The sequence below is a fragment of the Poecilia reticulata genome, chromosome 15 (genome assembly GCF_904066995.2).
Source record: "Poecilia reticulata chromosome 15, P_reticulata-male-v2, whole genome shotgun sequence".
Classification (NCBI taxonomy): Eukaryota; Metazoa; Chordata; class Actinopteri; order Cyprinodontiformes; family Poeciliidae; genus Poecilia; species Poecilia reticulata.
This window is the reverse complement of record NC_088844.1, coordinates 18,985,248-19,002,886: the sequence shown is the minus strand read 5'-3', so window position 1 is coordinate 19,002,886 and position 17,639 is coordinate 18,985,248. Positions and strand designations below refer to the sequence as shown.

The 17,639-nt window shown below is 36.0% G+C and overlaps 1 protein-coding gene across 3 annotated transcripts in view; it reads left to right on the top strand.

The window, feature by feature from the left end:
- The window catches only part of eys (EGF-like photoreceptor maintenance factor), a 176,769-nt gene that overhangs the window by 33,925 nt on the left and 125,205 nt on the right, over nucleotides 1-17,639 (top strand). For all 3 annotated transcript variants that reach the window (XM_081616684.1, XM_017309076.2, XM_008429846.2), the window contains exons 9-15: nucleotides 3,847-3,986; nucleotides 6,250-6,413; nucleotides 6,567-6,820; nucleotides 9,335-9,439; nucleotides 13,015-13,137; nucleotides 15,742-15,855; nucleotides 17,130-17,252. In XM_081616684.1, coding sequence (XP_081472810.1) covers nucleotides 3,847-3,986; nucleotides 6,250-6,413; nucleotides 6,567-6,820; nucleotides 9,335-9,439; nucleotides 13,015-13,137; nucleotides 15,742-15,855; nucleotides 17,130-17,252 — 1,023 coding nt within the window. The remainder of the gene's footprint in view (nucleotides 1-3,846; nucleotides 3,987-6,249; nucleotides 6,414-6,566; nucleotides 6,821-9,334; nucleotides 9,440-13,014; nucleotides 13,138-15,741; nucleotides 15,856-17,129; nucleotides 17,253-17,639) is intronic.

Here is a 17,639-nt window from a genome sequence, read left to right as displayed (position 1 = left end):
TGGTCAGTGTTAATAGTTGAGCATTATTTACCGTCAGGGCATTACCGTAATTGCTATGTTTAATGGTGCAGACAGTGATGATTTCTGACATGAGCAATATGGGCAAACACCCAGGGCGTTATCTTTTTAGGGATGGCAACGAGACCACCGCAGATTGTAGCGCAAAGATGGAAGCACTTCATTTTAATTTTGGTAAAATTTATTAAGTATTTAATATCTAGGTGTTTTTATGGGAATATGGATCTTTCAGATCAATTTGAGAAGCAATTTTGATCATATTTCACCATTTTATCGAGTCATGTAGCGTGGGCGGCTGGTCTTGGTCTTGACTCGGTCTCGACTTGGTCTCGGACCCTAAAAGTCTTGGTCTTGTCTTAGTCTCGGGTTAGGTGGTCTTGACCACAACACTGGCAAGACATACAAACTTGTTTTAAATAAACATTTCCTTTCTATTGATGAAAAATTACTTGCTCCATTGGCATTTTACTATTTCTACATACGTAATGTGGGAATAGTGTCTTGTAATAAGGGAAATAATCTGTGAATGGAATACATACATACTCATCAATACTGAGGAATGTTTTACTTAAAATAAGCTCTTATATGTTGGTGAAGAGTTACCTGTAATTTAGTTTTCAGATCATTGCAATTTTGAAAGAAACTACCCATCTTCAAGGATAATTGCACATAATCTCAGGATACATAACCCCATCCATCCTCTACTCAATACAGTACAGTTGTCATGTCCCGTTTGCAAAAATCATTCCCAAAACACACAGTTTCCACCCTCATACTTCCCAGTTCACACTGTCTTCTCTTGGGCTTGCACTGATCCTTTGTCTTCATTCTCCCATACCTCTTCTGGATCATCCGGATGGTCAATGGCAAACCTCAGGAGAGTCTGTACAAATGCTGGCATGAGCAGGAAGACCTTGCATGTGCTCCCGGATTTTAATTCATGACAGCATCGTCATTAATGGTAACCTTTGAACTTGTGGAACCATCTCTCTTCAGGTTTTTGACTAGGTCCATACGTTTAGTTTCCAGGCTGACCCCTTGTCTTTCTCATGATCATTGATAATCTGTGAGGTGAAATCTTTCATGGAGCATCAGTCCAAGGGAGACTGACAGACATCTTGAGTTGCTTCCATTTTCTAATAATTTAACAAACAGTTGTTGCCTTTTCACCAACCTGTTTGCCTGTTGTCCCTGTAGTCCATAAGCAGTCTTGTGCAGGTCCATGATTGGTGTTCTGAGATAGTTCTTTTGTCTTACCAATGTTTGAATGTCATTGATTGAATGTGTGGACATGACTTTTATACAGGCATATACAGGTGCAATTAATACAGGTAATGAGTGAAGAAGAGGAGGACTGCTCAAAGAAAAACTGACAGCTCTGTGAGAGCCAAAATGCTTGCTGATTGGTAGGAGGTTAAATTCTTATTTTATGGAATACAATTGAAATTAATTATTTAAAAATCATACACAGTGATTCTTTTGGATTTTTTTTTCTCATAGTTGAGATATATCTCTGATCAAAAGTACATATTTTCATTCTTTGTGGAAAAAAAAAAGTTGTGTATTAAATACTTATTTCCCCACTGTATATATCTTAGAATATGCTAGTGATTTTTTAAATACTAAATTTAATGCTTACATTTGCAGTATCTACTGTTTTAAACCTGCAGTAGATATTCACACAAGCTGTTCCCTTTCTTGGTGTATCTGGAGCCCAGGGTTTTTTCTTTGAGCTCCTTCTGAAAACTGCCTACTGTAATCCCTGATCATGAATCCTTAACTCCCTGAGCAAACTGGAACTAAATGCGGCCACAGATTCATGGTACGAAAATGCCACAGTGTACGCCTCGGTCTTCTAGAGTTGCTACTAAATCTCATCTGTTATCTTTGAAAACCTAAGCTGTTGCTTCTATGCCTCATCTGCAGTGTCTTATATTGGAGTCAACTGTGTAATTTAAAAGTACTTCTTTTTGAGTGCAGGTCTGTATGACAGTACAAGGAAATGTCACAAAGCATGGGTGGAATCATAATGTGCTTTGCTGCTGAATGTACTCTGTTAAGCTGAAAAAGCCCCAGTGTACCTGCTGTTTACTCATTTAAAACACAATGTTGGCTTGCTCTGCATTCATTATAGGGCATTTTATTGCTTAAGTGAAAACTGTCGCATACAAGTTTATCTCAATAAAGTTGAATATAGCTGAAAACTTAATTCATTTCAGCAATAAAAAAAAGAGAGGCATATATTCTACAGTTATTCTCATTATGTGTAGGGACATGTATTTCAACTAGTTATTTCTGATGATTTAATGATCATGGCTCAGAGCAAAATAACGTCCAAGTTAAGTTTCTCAGGACATTTGAATGTTATATAAGATCAACAGAGATTTTAATACAGAGATATTTATGAATATGGTTTTGTGTGGTGGCTCTTGATTAGCTGATTCTAGCAGCGGCCAAGATTGTGTGAATCGTAACCAATCTCTTTCAAGAGCATCAGCCACTTTCAGATTATCCATCATTCTTACTTTCATGAACTCCATGTGTTAATGTCACATCTTGTGATTAACAGAAAAATCCTGAAATAGAGTGGGATGGTGAGATAGACTCACTATTTTAGGAAATAGTAATAAACCTGGAACAACCATGAACTGTAAGGAGTAATGGAAACTAATGGGATATGAAGTGCACAGAGATGAGACAACATCATAAGATCCTCAAAGAAATACATTGATTAGCAGAATCTGATTATGATAACATGTTCTGCATGGGACACAACTTTACCTTTATTTAAACTATGCCCTTTGGTTCCTTTATTTAAACTATGCCCTTTGGTTCCACAATCTCAGTTGGATATAAAAGCCTAAACATTCCTTGATCTCTGCAAATTGCCTTGCACTATGTAAAAGAATAAAGCCATGTGTAATAATTCTGATTTAAAACCCCTTTTCTATTTCTCTTTTATAATCGTGTGCTTTTCTAAGAGTTGACTTGGGTTTTCATTGGCTTTAAGCCATAATCATCTAAATTAACAGACGTAGCAGCTTGTAATATATTGATCTATTACTTTAACTTTTTAACTGAAATACTGAAATAAAACAACTTTCCAATTAAAAACAGAAGAATTATCAAATTATTAGTCACAATAAAAGTTCTTGAGGTACAAAGAATATTTTAAAAAGAGAAGCATAAAAATGCTCCAAATAAGGCATTGAAAACTTCACTCGTCTTTGTAACATGGTGGCGATAATGCCATGGTTTAAGATTATTTTTGTTGCATTTGGGCCAGGATGGGTTTCCATAATTAATAGGACAATGAATTATGAATGAAAACACCAAATTCTGAAGGAAAATGTCAGGACATCTGTTTGTAAAGAGAAACTTAAGAAAAAGTAGGTCATGCAGCAAGACAACCTGAGAACAGTACTTGTTATTGTTATGTACCATCTTTTGTGCAGTTATTTTTACGCAAGAATAAAAAAATATCTACTTTCATTTTAAATACATATAAGACTAAGAAAAAATGATGAAGGTGAACAAGAAATAAAAGGCTCAACACTAGTGTTTCAATATTTAATTACAAGATAAATTGAAGCAAGTTACAAATTCAGTGGGGCACTGTGGTTGAGTGGAGGGAGATGCTTTAAAATGGGGCCAATCCTGCTCTGTTGCACCAGTTTTGGCCTTGTTTATTAAATATATAGAAGAGTAGGTCTGGTGCATCAACATGAATTAAAGATGGGTTAGTGGTACTGATTTCAGATCTATTTTTGCTTGCAAAGTATTGCATACATAAAAATTTCATGTTTTTTTTTTATCTTCGTCTTGCAGGTTTTCAGGGAAAAAATTGCGAAATTGACATAGACGCCTGTTCCCTACCAGACACTGTGTGTCATTCAAGAACTCAGTGTTTGGACCTTCCTTATGGCCTTGAATACACCTGCCGTATACCCTGCCCTACAAATCTTCAGGTACAGTTTTTTGTCAGTCTGGCTTACCAAAATTATTTCTATTTACTAAATACAATAACGAGCAAGATGATCTATATTCACTTTTTTTTTTTTAACTTTCCTTTGATCTGGAAATAGACATACATTCTTTAGTATTTGGTTGAGTTAACCTCCAATGTGTGCAATAGTTTGCTGGAATTTTCCCCCATTCCTTTTGACAGAACTGCTGTAGCAGTCAGGTTTGTAGGCCATTATGCTCATTATGTGCCCGTTCAGCTATGGGCACAAATTATCTTTAGGATTGCGATCAAGGCTTTTTGATGGACAACAAACCCTAATTATGAATCTTTAACTTCTAAAGCAAACTTCTTGATAAGCAGTGTTGTAAGTAATTTGGTTGTATGCTTCTGCCCAATATGTTTTTAAAATATTTTTTTTTTGACAAAGCTGTTCCTTCCTGGGTGATGGCTCAAGATGTTATTTCAATATCTTCACATAATGTCATCTCCACATGATGCCGTCTCTTTTGTGAATGTCAGTCCTTCATGTGCTTTACAGCTGGAATGGAGCTCTCGCTCTTTTCTCCAACAATGTTCATTATGGTCACTTCTGTTTTGGTTTTAGCAAACCACAGGACATGTCACTAAATACTAAAGTTTTTCCATTAGGGAATTTACAAACTGTAATCTGTTTTTTATTTTCTTTTGGAGTAATGTCTGCTTTGTCGCTTTGTGGCGTTTCAGCCCATGTTGATACAGGCCTTTTTTTTTCACTTTCAATGCCATTATTACTAGCGTCAGTGTGATTTTCTTCTTCTGTTTGGGAGTTGAAATAGTCTCAATATTTTGGACCAAGACTTGTCATCTTTGGGACACAGCACAGCTCTCTTTTTCTATATTAGATCAATGGCTGGACATTTATATTCTGTTTATACTTGTATCTAATGTTTATAAGAACAGATGACCCTTCCACCTACAAGGATCTCTGAATTGTACTCAGCAATGAAACAGGCTTGTGGAGAACCACAATTTTACTGCCTGATTTCTTACAATTTTCCAATAATTTTTATTATTACGTTTTACATTAGTCCACAAATATATGTATGTGATTCTGATCAATTGAAAAAGTAAAATCAGAACCCTTTTTTTTAATGTAATTTACCTCACATTTTACATATTTATGTGTGATTCCATTAATACAGCTTCAATACTACTGTTTTCTGAAGAACAGTGACACCATGAAATTTTTTATCTAAATATCTTAGATAACAGTTTTATCAACAATTAACAACACATTCTGTAATTAACTATTACTGTAATTATTAACTGAGTCATTTGACAAAGGATCAACATTTCATTTCATAACTAAATAATTAGGAAATGTCTTTATATTCTACTGACTGAAACCTAAAAACTCACACATAATCTTGAACCTCTGAACTAAGTCTTAAAACACATTTAACTTTGATTGTTATTTCCGATCTTAAAATTTCTTAACATTTCATTTTCAGATCAAAATGATGGCACATTTTTTTTAGACAATCTTAAAAAAAGACCAAGCTTGACTTGTGTAATTGCCAGGATGTTTACACTGTATCTGTATAATGGATGGAGCTTTACTCTCTATTACTTTATTTGAATGAGTGCCGTAGAATATTGACAGCATCACATGCATTTTTGCATGTGATGCTTTGTTGTGTGTTAGTTACTGAACTGATCATTTGCATCAATAAAAAGTCTCTCTTCAGCAGATGAACTATTCCAAAGGACAGATGGGGATGGTCACCTGCTGTGGAGCAAGGCTTGCCTTGGCTCTTGTACATCATAGGCTCTTGTACATCATAGGCCATGATGACTGTATTAAAACCGTGTCCCATAAGGCTCTTCTTCCTTTGCCCCTTTGTTTCCCCTGTCCATAAATGCAGCTCCTAACCTCATGTCTGCTTTGTTACAAGGAGCTCTCAGGAGCTTTAGCTCTCAATGACCATTGATCTTGTCTTGTAGGACATGATGTAGATGCCACCTGGAATACAGAGTGAAGCCCTATATAAAGCGGGAATCAGTATTCATGAGTGTGTCATGTGGCTGTAATGAAGCTCATTTTCACTGAGCCAGGAGCAAGAAATGATTAGGTTTTTCTTTGTGAAAAATAGCTTATGATTCTGACCAGAATGAGCTCAGTTCAATCTGTGACATTAATGTAAAAAAAAGAAAGAAGGAAAGCTTTCATTTGCATCTATGATTTAATGACACATGTGCTTGATTAATTCATCTTTTATCAACAGCCGTGTGCCCATGGAGGCCGCTGTGTGCTGAATAATGCCAGCAGCTACATGTGCATCTGTGCACATGGTTGGTCTGGTCAGAACTGCCGCATAAATGTCAACGATTGTGTCCAACACTGGTGTCAAAATGGAGCCACTTGTGTGGACGAGATTGATGGTTACAGGTAAGTTTCCGAGTCTTGATTGTCTCCGGGTCATTCTGGCACCAGAATGTCAATGATTTTAAAAGCTGTGACATTTACTGCGCTCCCTTTAGGGTTGAGAGAAATCTTCTAGCTCACTCTGCTATTAAGAAATTCTCTTTAATCTGTTTCCAGTTGCCTTTGTCCCAGTGGATACACAGGGGTCTACTGTGAGCAGGACATTGATTACTGTGTCGACAGTCGCTGCTCTGAACATGGTGTTTGCCTGGACCAGCGGTATAACTTCACCTGCCGATGCATGCTGGGATATGAGGGGCCGCTGTGTGATGTGGAAGCAAATGAGTGCAACAGCTTCCCCTGCTCTAACGGCGCCACCTGTGAGGACCTAATCAGTGATTATCGGTGCCACTGTCCCCCGGGGTTTGAGGGTATGAGACCATCTGATATGAATCTGAGCCCATTTTGCAGCTATTAATACAGCTGCTAGCTGAAGTGTCGGGCTTTGTTGTGTAGCCTTCGTTGTTAAGCTAAAAACGAAACTTTTAAAACAAATGTTCAGTATTTGGCAAAATTCACCAGTATAAAACATGCTAAATGTATTTCTAAATACAATCCCACATATACAAGTAATAAGTAAAGTAAAGAATTTAACCAATTAAATTTGGGAATTTTGATATTTTATCTGACCTTACAATTTCTTCTTTGATAATCCTAATTTCCTAATGTTTTCTGGCTAATTTTATTTAAAAATTTTTTGTATTTCCATAATATTTCACTGAAATATATATTTTCTAATGTGAATACATTTATTTTGTGATGTAAAAGTCTTTAATAATTAATTGCTTTTGTCCCTCCTGACAAACAAGGAATAAAAGTAGGCCCATTTGCTAAAAGGACAGCACTTATTCCCATTCAATAGCAAAAGTTGAAGAATACATAGATCTTTAATAATTTATCATTGATTCCTCTATAGATCATCCTGAGTCATTGGCCTTCACTTTTGTTTTTTTCAGCTTGTTCCTTGGAATCTAAGCTTGGGGACTGAAATTGCAATGGAAGATGGCAAATTTTGTGTCCGCTGAACCATTTCTGTTGTTTTTGCATATATTTTGGATAATTAGCTTACTAAAAGACCCAAAGGTGACCCATGTTCAGCTTACTGGGAGACTGAACCACATGCTTTATTCAAAATCAGTTTTTTATTTATTTATTTATTTATTTATTTATTTATTTATTTATTTATTTATTTATTTATTTTTCCAGAGAGGTCATGTTACTATGGTACCCAGTGATATTGGAAGAGAAACAGAGCCAACATAATTAACAGTAGACATGAAGTAGTTTTCCATATATCATTTTTTGTGATACTAATCCCAAGAGAAATGTTTCTTGCCAAATGGCTTTATTGCCAAACAGTCCAAAGGGCTTGACAAATCTCCCTTTTTGGTATGTGAATCTCTTGGATCTTGGTGGCATGTTGCGGGGCGATAATGCAATGCTTTATACTGATTCATCTCAGAGAAGAAGAGGAGGGGGGAAAAAAAACAAACAAAAAGAAAGATGAAATTGATTTCTCACAAGATTATCAATGTAGTTTTTGTATTCCAGTTGTCCTAGAAATAAACCCACAATGAGAAAAATGCAGCTCTCCCACCCCCCACTCAGTTTCTTTAAAACAAGCTTTGTTTTTGTTTATCCTACTTCTCCTCATGATCTGACCTGTCGCTTTCTTTATCTGCTGTGTGTTCGGACTGGAACTACTAATGTCCCTGCCGGGGCGCAGTGCCAACATTTGCACAGAAATCTGGGCAGCATGTCCACAGAGACCCCTAGCGGACCCTAGAGCGTCGACACAGTTGGTGAAATTTACGTCACACAGGCTTTGTGGTTGAACGAACAGCAGATCTGACTGGGAGATATAAATAAGGCTTTGGTCTCATCTGAAAGCCGATAGTTTGTGTTACAGTCCAGCTGTAGTAAAACCCACATGTTTACATTTAGAAAAGCTACACAGAGAAGGCTCTTCCAAATAACCAGTTGGCATGTAAATACAGTCTAATGATTGCTATGGAGATCTGGTAACATGACTACCCTAGGGGCCACTCATTGCTGCAGAGCTTTGTAGATTTATATTGACTCCATTACTGTCTTAATTACTTTGCACATTGGCTGATCAACATTAAAAAAATGCATGTCAGAAAAAATGCTTTTGTTTACTACGGAAAATGTACTTCTTAACATTGAACTTTTGAATAAATTCACCCAAGGGTATTGGCATTTTGCCACTATGACCCTGTGTACTTGGATTTTTCTGATTTTTTTAAAATGTGAGATTATGCAGCTACAATAACTTTCAATGCTCTGTGTGCATGTTTATCGGGAGTTCCATTGAATGTGGCTAGTAGTCGACCCAAGGTTAGTTACATGTATTTTCATCCAATATAAAGGGTCATATTGGCAAAAATGCCACCTTTGCTCCAGTTAAGATTGCAGACAGAAAAGCAGCGCCCCATGGCTCAAAGAGAACCAAGAGTTCTGAAATACTGCTAGAGGCCAAAGCTGGTGGAGCTTTAAATTTTGTTAGCGAAATCATTAATCTATTCCATATCAAACGTTTGCCTCGAGGATACTAAAACTGAGGTTGCACCACTTATGCATACATACATGCATACGCTTCAGCATAATGAATACATAATCATTTAACTAGATTTCAATTCAGTGCGATCAGAGTTGATCAGCTGTTCTCCTTCAGTTCATTTTGTGGGTGAAATTATCTTTTTTTTTCTTGTAGGTTTTCTGAATATTGTAGTTCTGGAAACAGAACAACTTTTTTTTAATTTCCAAAGCAGCAACAGGGAAATAAGTTCCTCCACAACACCTTTTAGCTGTGTTTCCTTGATCATCAACTAGAGCTTATTAATTTATCTGCCTTTATTCTGTAGGAAGGACGTGCTCTCAGAATGTAAATGATTGTTGGTCGCAGCCTTGTCTAAATGGAGGCTCATGTGTGGATCTGATAAATGACTACATTTGTCACTGTCCTCTTGGTAAGTAGCGCGCACTTGTGCATTATTGAGGATGTTTACAAAAATACTCCGCTATTAATTATCAGTGACTGTACCTCGGGAATACATGAAAGGTTTATTCCTATTACAAATTGTTTGTTTTCTTTGATAGTGTTTCGCGTTTTGTCAAGAATGCACTTCCAAATATAGCAAAGAAACAATGGATCGTTTAGTCTGGTCTTTTCAGTTTGAATGCAAGCTTTTAGTAGAGCTCCATGTAAGGAAAATAGAAGCAATAAATCTTTATTACAGATTGCAGATAGAAAGAAAAACTCTTGGAATAAAAGTAAGAATCAATGTCCGTGTTTACCGTTTGTTTAAAACACCGACTTCAGACACGGTCTATATATATGGGCTATGACAAAGGGAGGTGTTGCTTTTCTTTGTGTGGATCTGGTTTTATTTTAACTTATCGTAATAAAATATTTGATGACTACTGGATTGAACATGTCATGCTGCAATGGCCAATCCATATGCTGCTGTATATGTGGTGTCACAATATGTTGCAAACAGCAAGACTCAGAATTCAGAAACAATGATCTGAGAACCACTGTCTATTCTGGGGTGTGATAATTAGTTTCAAGATTTTGAAGATTTGTTTAAATCAAGGTTTTGTGCATTGTGTTATTAACTAGACTAAGTTGACTTTTTTTTCTCTCTCTTTTTTTGATTATCGATAAACAATGTTCTTACAGTATGCAGCTCCTGCTACACAGGTTTTTTTTTTTTTTTTAGTTTTTAGAAAACGTAAAATGCATCTCAGGACCCCAGTAACTAATCTACTTTCAGTATTTTCTGCCTCTTGTTTAAATTAGATTTTGGCAGAAACAGAACACCAATGTGTGAGCAAAGCTCCCATTACTGTTTTAATTTCAGTGACAGATTTATAAACAGGTGTTTTTGATCTCCTTTGTCCTTTTCAGAAATCCAATTAGATAAATGCTCTGCCAGGTTTACACACTTCTCCCTGCAAAACATACACAGAATGAGACGGACAGAAAAAAAACAACTTTTTTTTTCAGTATTCTGCTATTTATGTATTTTCATCATTTGTATTTTTTTTTCACTAATTATTTTTTTCTCTTTTAATCATTTCCTTTGCAACTTTATCAGACACCAACACATTTCCCACAGGAGTTCAACAAAGATTGTCCATCTCAATTTCTTAATTTGTACTTTAGTGTCAAAATTGTAAATTCCTCTTCCACCAGTGTATTAATTGGGAATCTTGTTTGTTAGTATTTATTTATTATTTAGTATTATTTTTGACAAAAGCACAAGTCATATAATAAAGATGTTGCACATTCAGAGATGATATTCTACATACTGTGGTTGTAAATGGTGGTTAATTGAAGCTGCTGTTTTCTTGCTATAATTTGGAATCATTCTGACCATTTTCTTCTGGCATCTCACATCAACTTTTGTTCTTAAAACTGTAGATTTTTTTTCTCTGTTAGACCATTCCCTGTAAACTTGAGAAAGGATCAGGATATTTTTTTAAACTTAACACCAATCCAGGTGACAATAAGCACCTTCCATGTTCAAAGTTAGTTAAACTCCATTTCTTCCCCAGTCTATCGCTTGCTTTGAATTTCAGCAGATTGTCTAGATGGCTAAATGCAATGACTTACTGCAGTATGTTTTTCTGTTTGTGTGAACTAATTATTTTAGTTAACACAATTAGCTAATTTAACAAGTTAGCTAATAAGGCAGTATATAGTTGTATCAGCCAAATTTGGTAATATGCTCTAGGTAAGAAATAAAATGATCAAAAATGAGTATATTGTAGCAGGATATGGTCTCAAAAAACAAGCTTGTCTGGCAGTATCAGTACTCCGATCTGAATTCAGCTTTCAAATTAACACCAGGCCTTTAAACCATTTAAATAAATCAAACTTCATATCTGGCAGCAATCTGAATTTGCTGAAAAAGTCAAAAGGGCAATTCTTATTTCGAACCTCCTTCTCTTTTGCACTAAACCACTAGCAGCTGTCTGATAGAGAAGGGAGGTCCCATTTGGAGATGGTGACACTGTAAAAGTGACATTCCTTCATGCAACATTAACCTCAAAGTGAATTGCATGCACAATTGGTTATTAAACACTTCTGAAACACCCTGTTGGAGGCAATAGCTGTCCATTAACTAGTCAAGGCAACACATAATCTAATGGGAAAAGGGTAACTGGAAGGTCATCAAACATCTAGATAGATGTGATGATGTAAAGTAAGCTCCTCTGGACTTGGGTTCCAATGTGATAAATACTAAGCTAACTTAAAGATAAATGTACCCATAACTTATTGCAACAGTTTTCTTTTTAAATGGACTCCAGTTTTCAAGCACTCACAGCATGCAAGCAAAAGTAATAATGCACAAACTTTAGAGGAAGTAAAATGAGAATAAGGGAACAATATGTATTGTACATATTTCCAGCCACTTTCATACATAAAGAAATAAAAAAAAAAGATTGTTGTGGCATTGCAAATATTCTTATTTTGTTTCACAGCAGAGTATCTAACTATTCTGTCTGTAAGGTGTTCATTGTGTTTATCAGCGAGACAGTGGCAGCTGATTTTTGCAAATTGCACTCTGTAGCACCACCCCGAAGGTAAAGGTCTAAACAGTGTGTGTCCAAGATGTGTGGGGTCTGCAGAGATGTTAGCTGCCATTTTCCTTTTCTTGACATTAGAGCTGTTCAAGTCCTGGATGTAAGAAGTCATATGAAGTCTCTTGACAGCTAGGGAGCCCAACATTGCACATATGTACTTCATGAGGTTTTCGTCCATCTGATTTGTATAGATTTATGTTGACTTTAGCTGTTAGAATCATTCATTTTAGTTAGAGCTCATCAAGCAGATTTTTTTTTGTCTGAATTAGGATTTTTGCTTTTGTAAACTGCTCATTTCAATTTTAGCCAATGTTGATTTGTCTTCAAGGCTACAATTAAAACAATTTGATCTTTTAAAACTACGACAAAAACATGAACAAACTACATGTTAAATTCTCCCAATTCAATAACAATAGCACCCAATGTGTAATTTATCCCAAAACAAAATTATTTGGGTTTGTCACTATTTAAAATTGCAGATAATTTACTCACTTGAATAAAAACACAATATACATTGATGTAGTGCTGTCTGTGTAAAGATTCTATATTGCGATTTTAAATTCAAATACGTAAAACAAACCAGAGTAGTCTATTTAAGTTAGATTAATGATCAATCATTCTGTCTCTGTGCTTTATTTATAACTTTAGATATTGACGTTGGGATCAGTTGGTGACATGCAGACGTGCAGCCTGTGTGCTAGATAAATTTGATGTAGATCAGTCTGATATGGTGAGCTGTTGTCAATGATTTTACTCAACTGGCATACTGCATAGCAGGTGGATTGAAAAAGGAAGGAATCAATACTATTAATCTGCTGAGAATAGATAAAGCCATACAACTATGAAGATGAGCTGCTGGTCTATATGTTTTTTTTTTAATGTTTATTAATTCACTTTACCTGGGGTTGATTCTCACGTCTTAACATGATATTTTTTATATCTATGCTTCCAGGGTTTAAAGGAAAAGATTGCTCTGTGGATATTGACCTTTGCTCATTTGGACTATGCAGCGAACACACATTAATATGCAGCGAGAGCCGGGATGGGCAGAATGTCTCTTGCACATGTGAAAAAGGTGAGTGAGACCTTTAACAGGGGTGAATAGTGAGAGGGAGAGTGTGTTGTAGAGTCATGTGGTGAGTGTGTGTATTTTTGATCTCTGAAGGCTTGACAAAGATGACTTGACTGTACTGAAAAGATAAGGTGATCTAAAGGACAAACGGTAGCTTCAGGGAGTATTAATTTGGCAACATTTTTTCATTGTTTTCACAAGATTCTATAATTCACTCTTTGTAGAACAAAAAAACTGCCGATTCACAAAAAATTATAATTCTCTGTATAAGCAGTTGCATTCGGACAGGTGTGTTTTAATTTCTTTCAGAGAGGATGAGTCTCATCAGTTGCCGAAAGAAAGTATTCAGAAGTGAGTGGGTTAGACTTGAATGAAGCTTTGCAGAGTGTCTAGACTCCATGATAAAAGGAGCCCTTCATGTTGAACTACGTCCACATGCACCGGGAATCATGGCGCTCATTTCTGGATGCTGTCAGCCTGCTGGAACTAAAAACATTTTTCCTACCACACCAAGCATAATTCACTCTGGAACAGCTAGAGACTCTCTTTTCAAACGGATGGCTATTGCATAGAAGTTCATGTAATGCAATCAATAACTGTAACATCATTACTCCTGTTGCATTTATGCTTGGCATATGTCAGAATGAAGGATTGTGAGTGATTTCTTATGTAAATGAAAGGAACCTCCACTATGCTGCATTTCCCAGATCACTTCTCAAGGGTAAACTTTCAATTGCTGTCTTGTTTAGATGTCTCTTGTCAGCGGCCTTGGCATCCGGATTATCAACTTTAATCCTTGTCTGTCTAAATTGCAGCTAGCTGGTCCTAAGTTTTGTTTTTATTCTATATACTGTATAAAAATATTTAGACTGGGTAGAATGCAAAAAAGTGGAAGGAACAAGAGATGTGGTTTTTAATTTTTTTTCCATTAAGTACAATAAATGCATTTCTCAGGGGACACGGTACTCACCATTGGTGATGGCAGCATCATGCTTTGGGGATACTTTTATTCAGAGGAGAAGAGAAAAGTAGTTAAAGTTAATGTAATGGGTGGACCACTTTTCAGGCCAATCCTGGAGAAAGACCTTCAATTCTTCAAAAGACTTGAGATTGCAGACCTTACGTCAGGGCAACAACCTTAAATATTGACCCTTTAAGAGTTAAGAGCAAAATATATTTAGGTGTTAGAGTGGTGCAGTAAAATCCCAGAACTAAGTTCAATTGAGACTTAAATTGTAGCACAGTTTGATACAGACCAACTTTTTCCAATCTTACTCAACTTGAACCACTTTCCTTTGAAGATGCAAAAATGTGTCTCTCTAAATATGCAAAGCAGGTAGAGACGTACTCTGAAAGAAATGCAGCTGCAATTTCAGTCAAATGTGACTCATGAATTATTGACTTGGGTTCTGATTACTCATTTATTTTTCTCACCTTTGTATTGTTAATAATTGAAATTTTATATATATATATATATATATATACTACTTTTTAATTATGCATTGGTTTATTTTGGTCTGTCAAATCTAAATGGACATGGAGTTTGTGTTTGTAATGTGACAAGGGTTTAAGGGAATGACTATATTTTACATATCTAAACCATAAACAATATTTAATCCTAGCTTATATTTAAATGAAATATTCAACATTAAAGAAGAAGTGAGGATCATTTGTATTTGGTTGCTGGGGAAAACCTGGATGTTTAGCTGCTATACCACTCATAGAGATTAATTTCCATATTTTAAGTGGGTTTTGAATTAAGACTTTTTTGACTGAGGCATTGTTTTCTTGTGCATGGTTCTTAAAGGGGTGTTTTGCAGTGTAAGATGTTTTTGTGCCATAAAATTACATGAGCTCCATTATTTGTTTCATCAAACGCTCTTTCTGGCATAAGATAAGTTTTTTTTTGTTTTTTTGCCTTCATGCAGGTTTCTGCTGTGCAGCAGTTGTTTTTGTTTGGCTTCTGTTTCTGTATTTTGTCACTGTTATTTTTTGCAGGAAACTGCTTATTCTGCAGCCAAGCAGATGCTGCGAATGTGCCTTTTATACATTTTTTTTCTATCACATATCTAATTGTGCAAAGCATCTCGAGCTGCTCATATTCTGTTTTACCTTGGCTGACTATGTGGAACATTCGTATTGTACCCACTGTACATGCAAATGCTTCTTTGGGTTAATTTAAGGTCAACCCACATGCAGGTTGTTTTCTGCTTGCAGTAAAATGACTTAAACACAGGAATGTGTCTTTCCTTTTGTGTGTGTGTGTGTACAAATGTTTGTAGGGGTGTTCCTACGTGTGTGCTGATGCATGTTATTTGATGTAGTACTGTCTGTGTATAGATTGACTTTGATTTTGAAGAAGGCATTTGGCCTGTTTTATGTAATAAATCAGGAGGGCAATGATGGGCTCTTATTAAACATGATTAAATGATCCAGTGAGCTGAGTCTGCCTGTTCTCAGCAAGCTCTTTGAATCAATACAAGCATTGAAAGCCAGCTTTTGTTTGTGAAAACAAAGTCATGCTGATCCTAATTGGCTGAGGAATGAAACCAGGCGAAAAGATCTGAAATAAAGAAATTCTCCCCTCTTCTTTAATGTGTACTGCAGGGTATGGAGGTGCATTTTGTGAAGTAAATCTCAACGAATGTGAATCAAAACCGTGTCAGAATGGAGGAATTTGTGTGGATGACCTTGACCAGTATTGGTGTTTGTGCTCGGAAGGTAAGTTCCAGGAAATGTACAAAAAAAGAAAAAGAATCTTATACAGCAGACTGTGTTGCTTAGTAAGGTATTCAAATATGTTTAATATAAACGTTAATGATACACAGAAGTTTATATAAATGAAACTAAAGACATATGAAACTTCTGTAGAATAAATTAGTCCACCTCCACCATCATTTCCATATAGAAATGCTAAAACTCCACTTGGGCATTTCACATCAAAGACACATGATGCAAACTTTTGACACATGAAGCATTTTAAAAGAGACTTGCATTGGTGATAAAGTAATCATTTGCTGTGGCTTTCTCTTGATTGTTAAAGTGACAGTGAATGTCTTGGTGAGATTGAATGAGAATTGAATTGAAAAGATTTTTACTGTATACAAATCTTGAGGGGAAATACAAAAAAACATTCATTTCATTGCACAGACAGTAGTTTACAACTGAAGTATTTTCCATACCAGTCCCAACAGGTTTCTGTGCACCAAGCAAGTCCAAACTGAAACCAGGCTGCAAGATGCTAAAAGAAGTCTCCAAAAACTCTTAATGTTCTATTATTCAAAATAATCAGATCACCTAAGAGAAATTTCCCTTGCATGTTATTTGATGTAGTACTGTTTAGTTTTAACGAGAAATAAATCCCAGGTAGTTTTCTAATAATTTCTTTGTCGAGTCGACACCTTACCAGTGAAACATATCTCTGACTAAACCTTGATTGCAGGTGAAGTCTGTTATGCATTTTTAATGAAGTCAGAATAATTGTCAAATTTTATGACTTGGAGGGAGATGGAAATTGGTTCCATGGTCAGTTTGAGAAATGATGAGGATTTGACCTGCACCGATGGTGCTGATAGCTAAGCATTAGTCATGGCTCTCCTGTAACTCCGGTGTGTGACAGTGGTAATGATAGTCATTTTGTAGCGTGACCATGCAGTGGAATATGTTTATGAGAGACAGAATGGCAAAAATGACACAAATTTCAGCCCTCACTTTTACTTCATTGCTTTAACCTTTTATTGTGAAAAAAAGATACCCAAGGTGCAAATTAAAATTTATTAGAAAGAAAAAAAAGCTAATATTAAAGCAGAAAGTGGGGAGAAATTGCATTTATTTTTTCCTTTCCACTCACCAGTATGTATTTGCAAATGTGTGATGAGCTTTCATTGACAAGTCATGTCAGATTTCATCACTTTTGATACCAATTAGTATCTTTTCAAGGCTGGTGTTTACTGACATTCACGCACCAACTCCGATGCTATTTTTCTTTTTCTCAGGCTTTGGGGGTTTCAACTGTGAAATCAACCGTGATGAATGTGTCCACGGATACTGTGCCAATAACTCCACGTGTATTGACTTGGTTGCAGACTATGAGTGTATCTGTCCTTCAGGTTTTGGTGGTGAGTTATCTTTATCATTTCTCCTGGCAGTCCTTAAAACACAGAGCATAGATTGATAGCTCCTGAGTGCTGATAACCATCAACCTGTCCCTTTGTCACATCCAAGAGCTCACTCACTATTTCCCAAATGAGTGCACCTGACTGAGAATGGTGTTATAACTGTTTCATCTCCTGTAAAAACCAAAGATCAAAGTTTCAAAGTAAAAGTGAGGTGAAACTGATGTACATGTACTCCAAGTATTTCACTATGTTCAAAGATATGTTGTATACAGCGCACTGTAATGTAAGCTGTCAAGTATAGTCATGTATTATATATGCCGTAAGATGTTCCTTACACAGACAGATATCAGCTACACTCAATAGCAACATCACCCTTACAGGATCCCA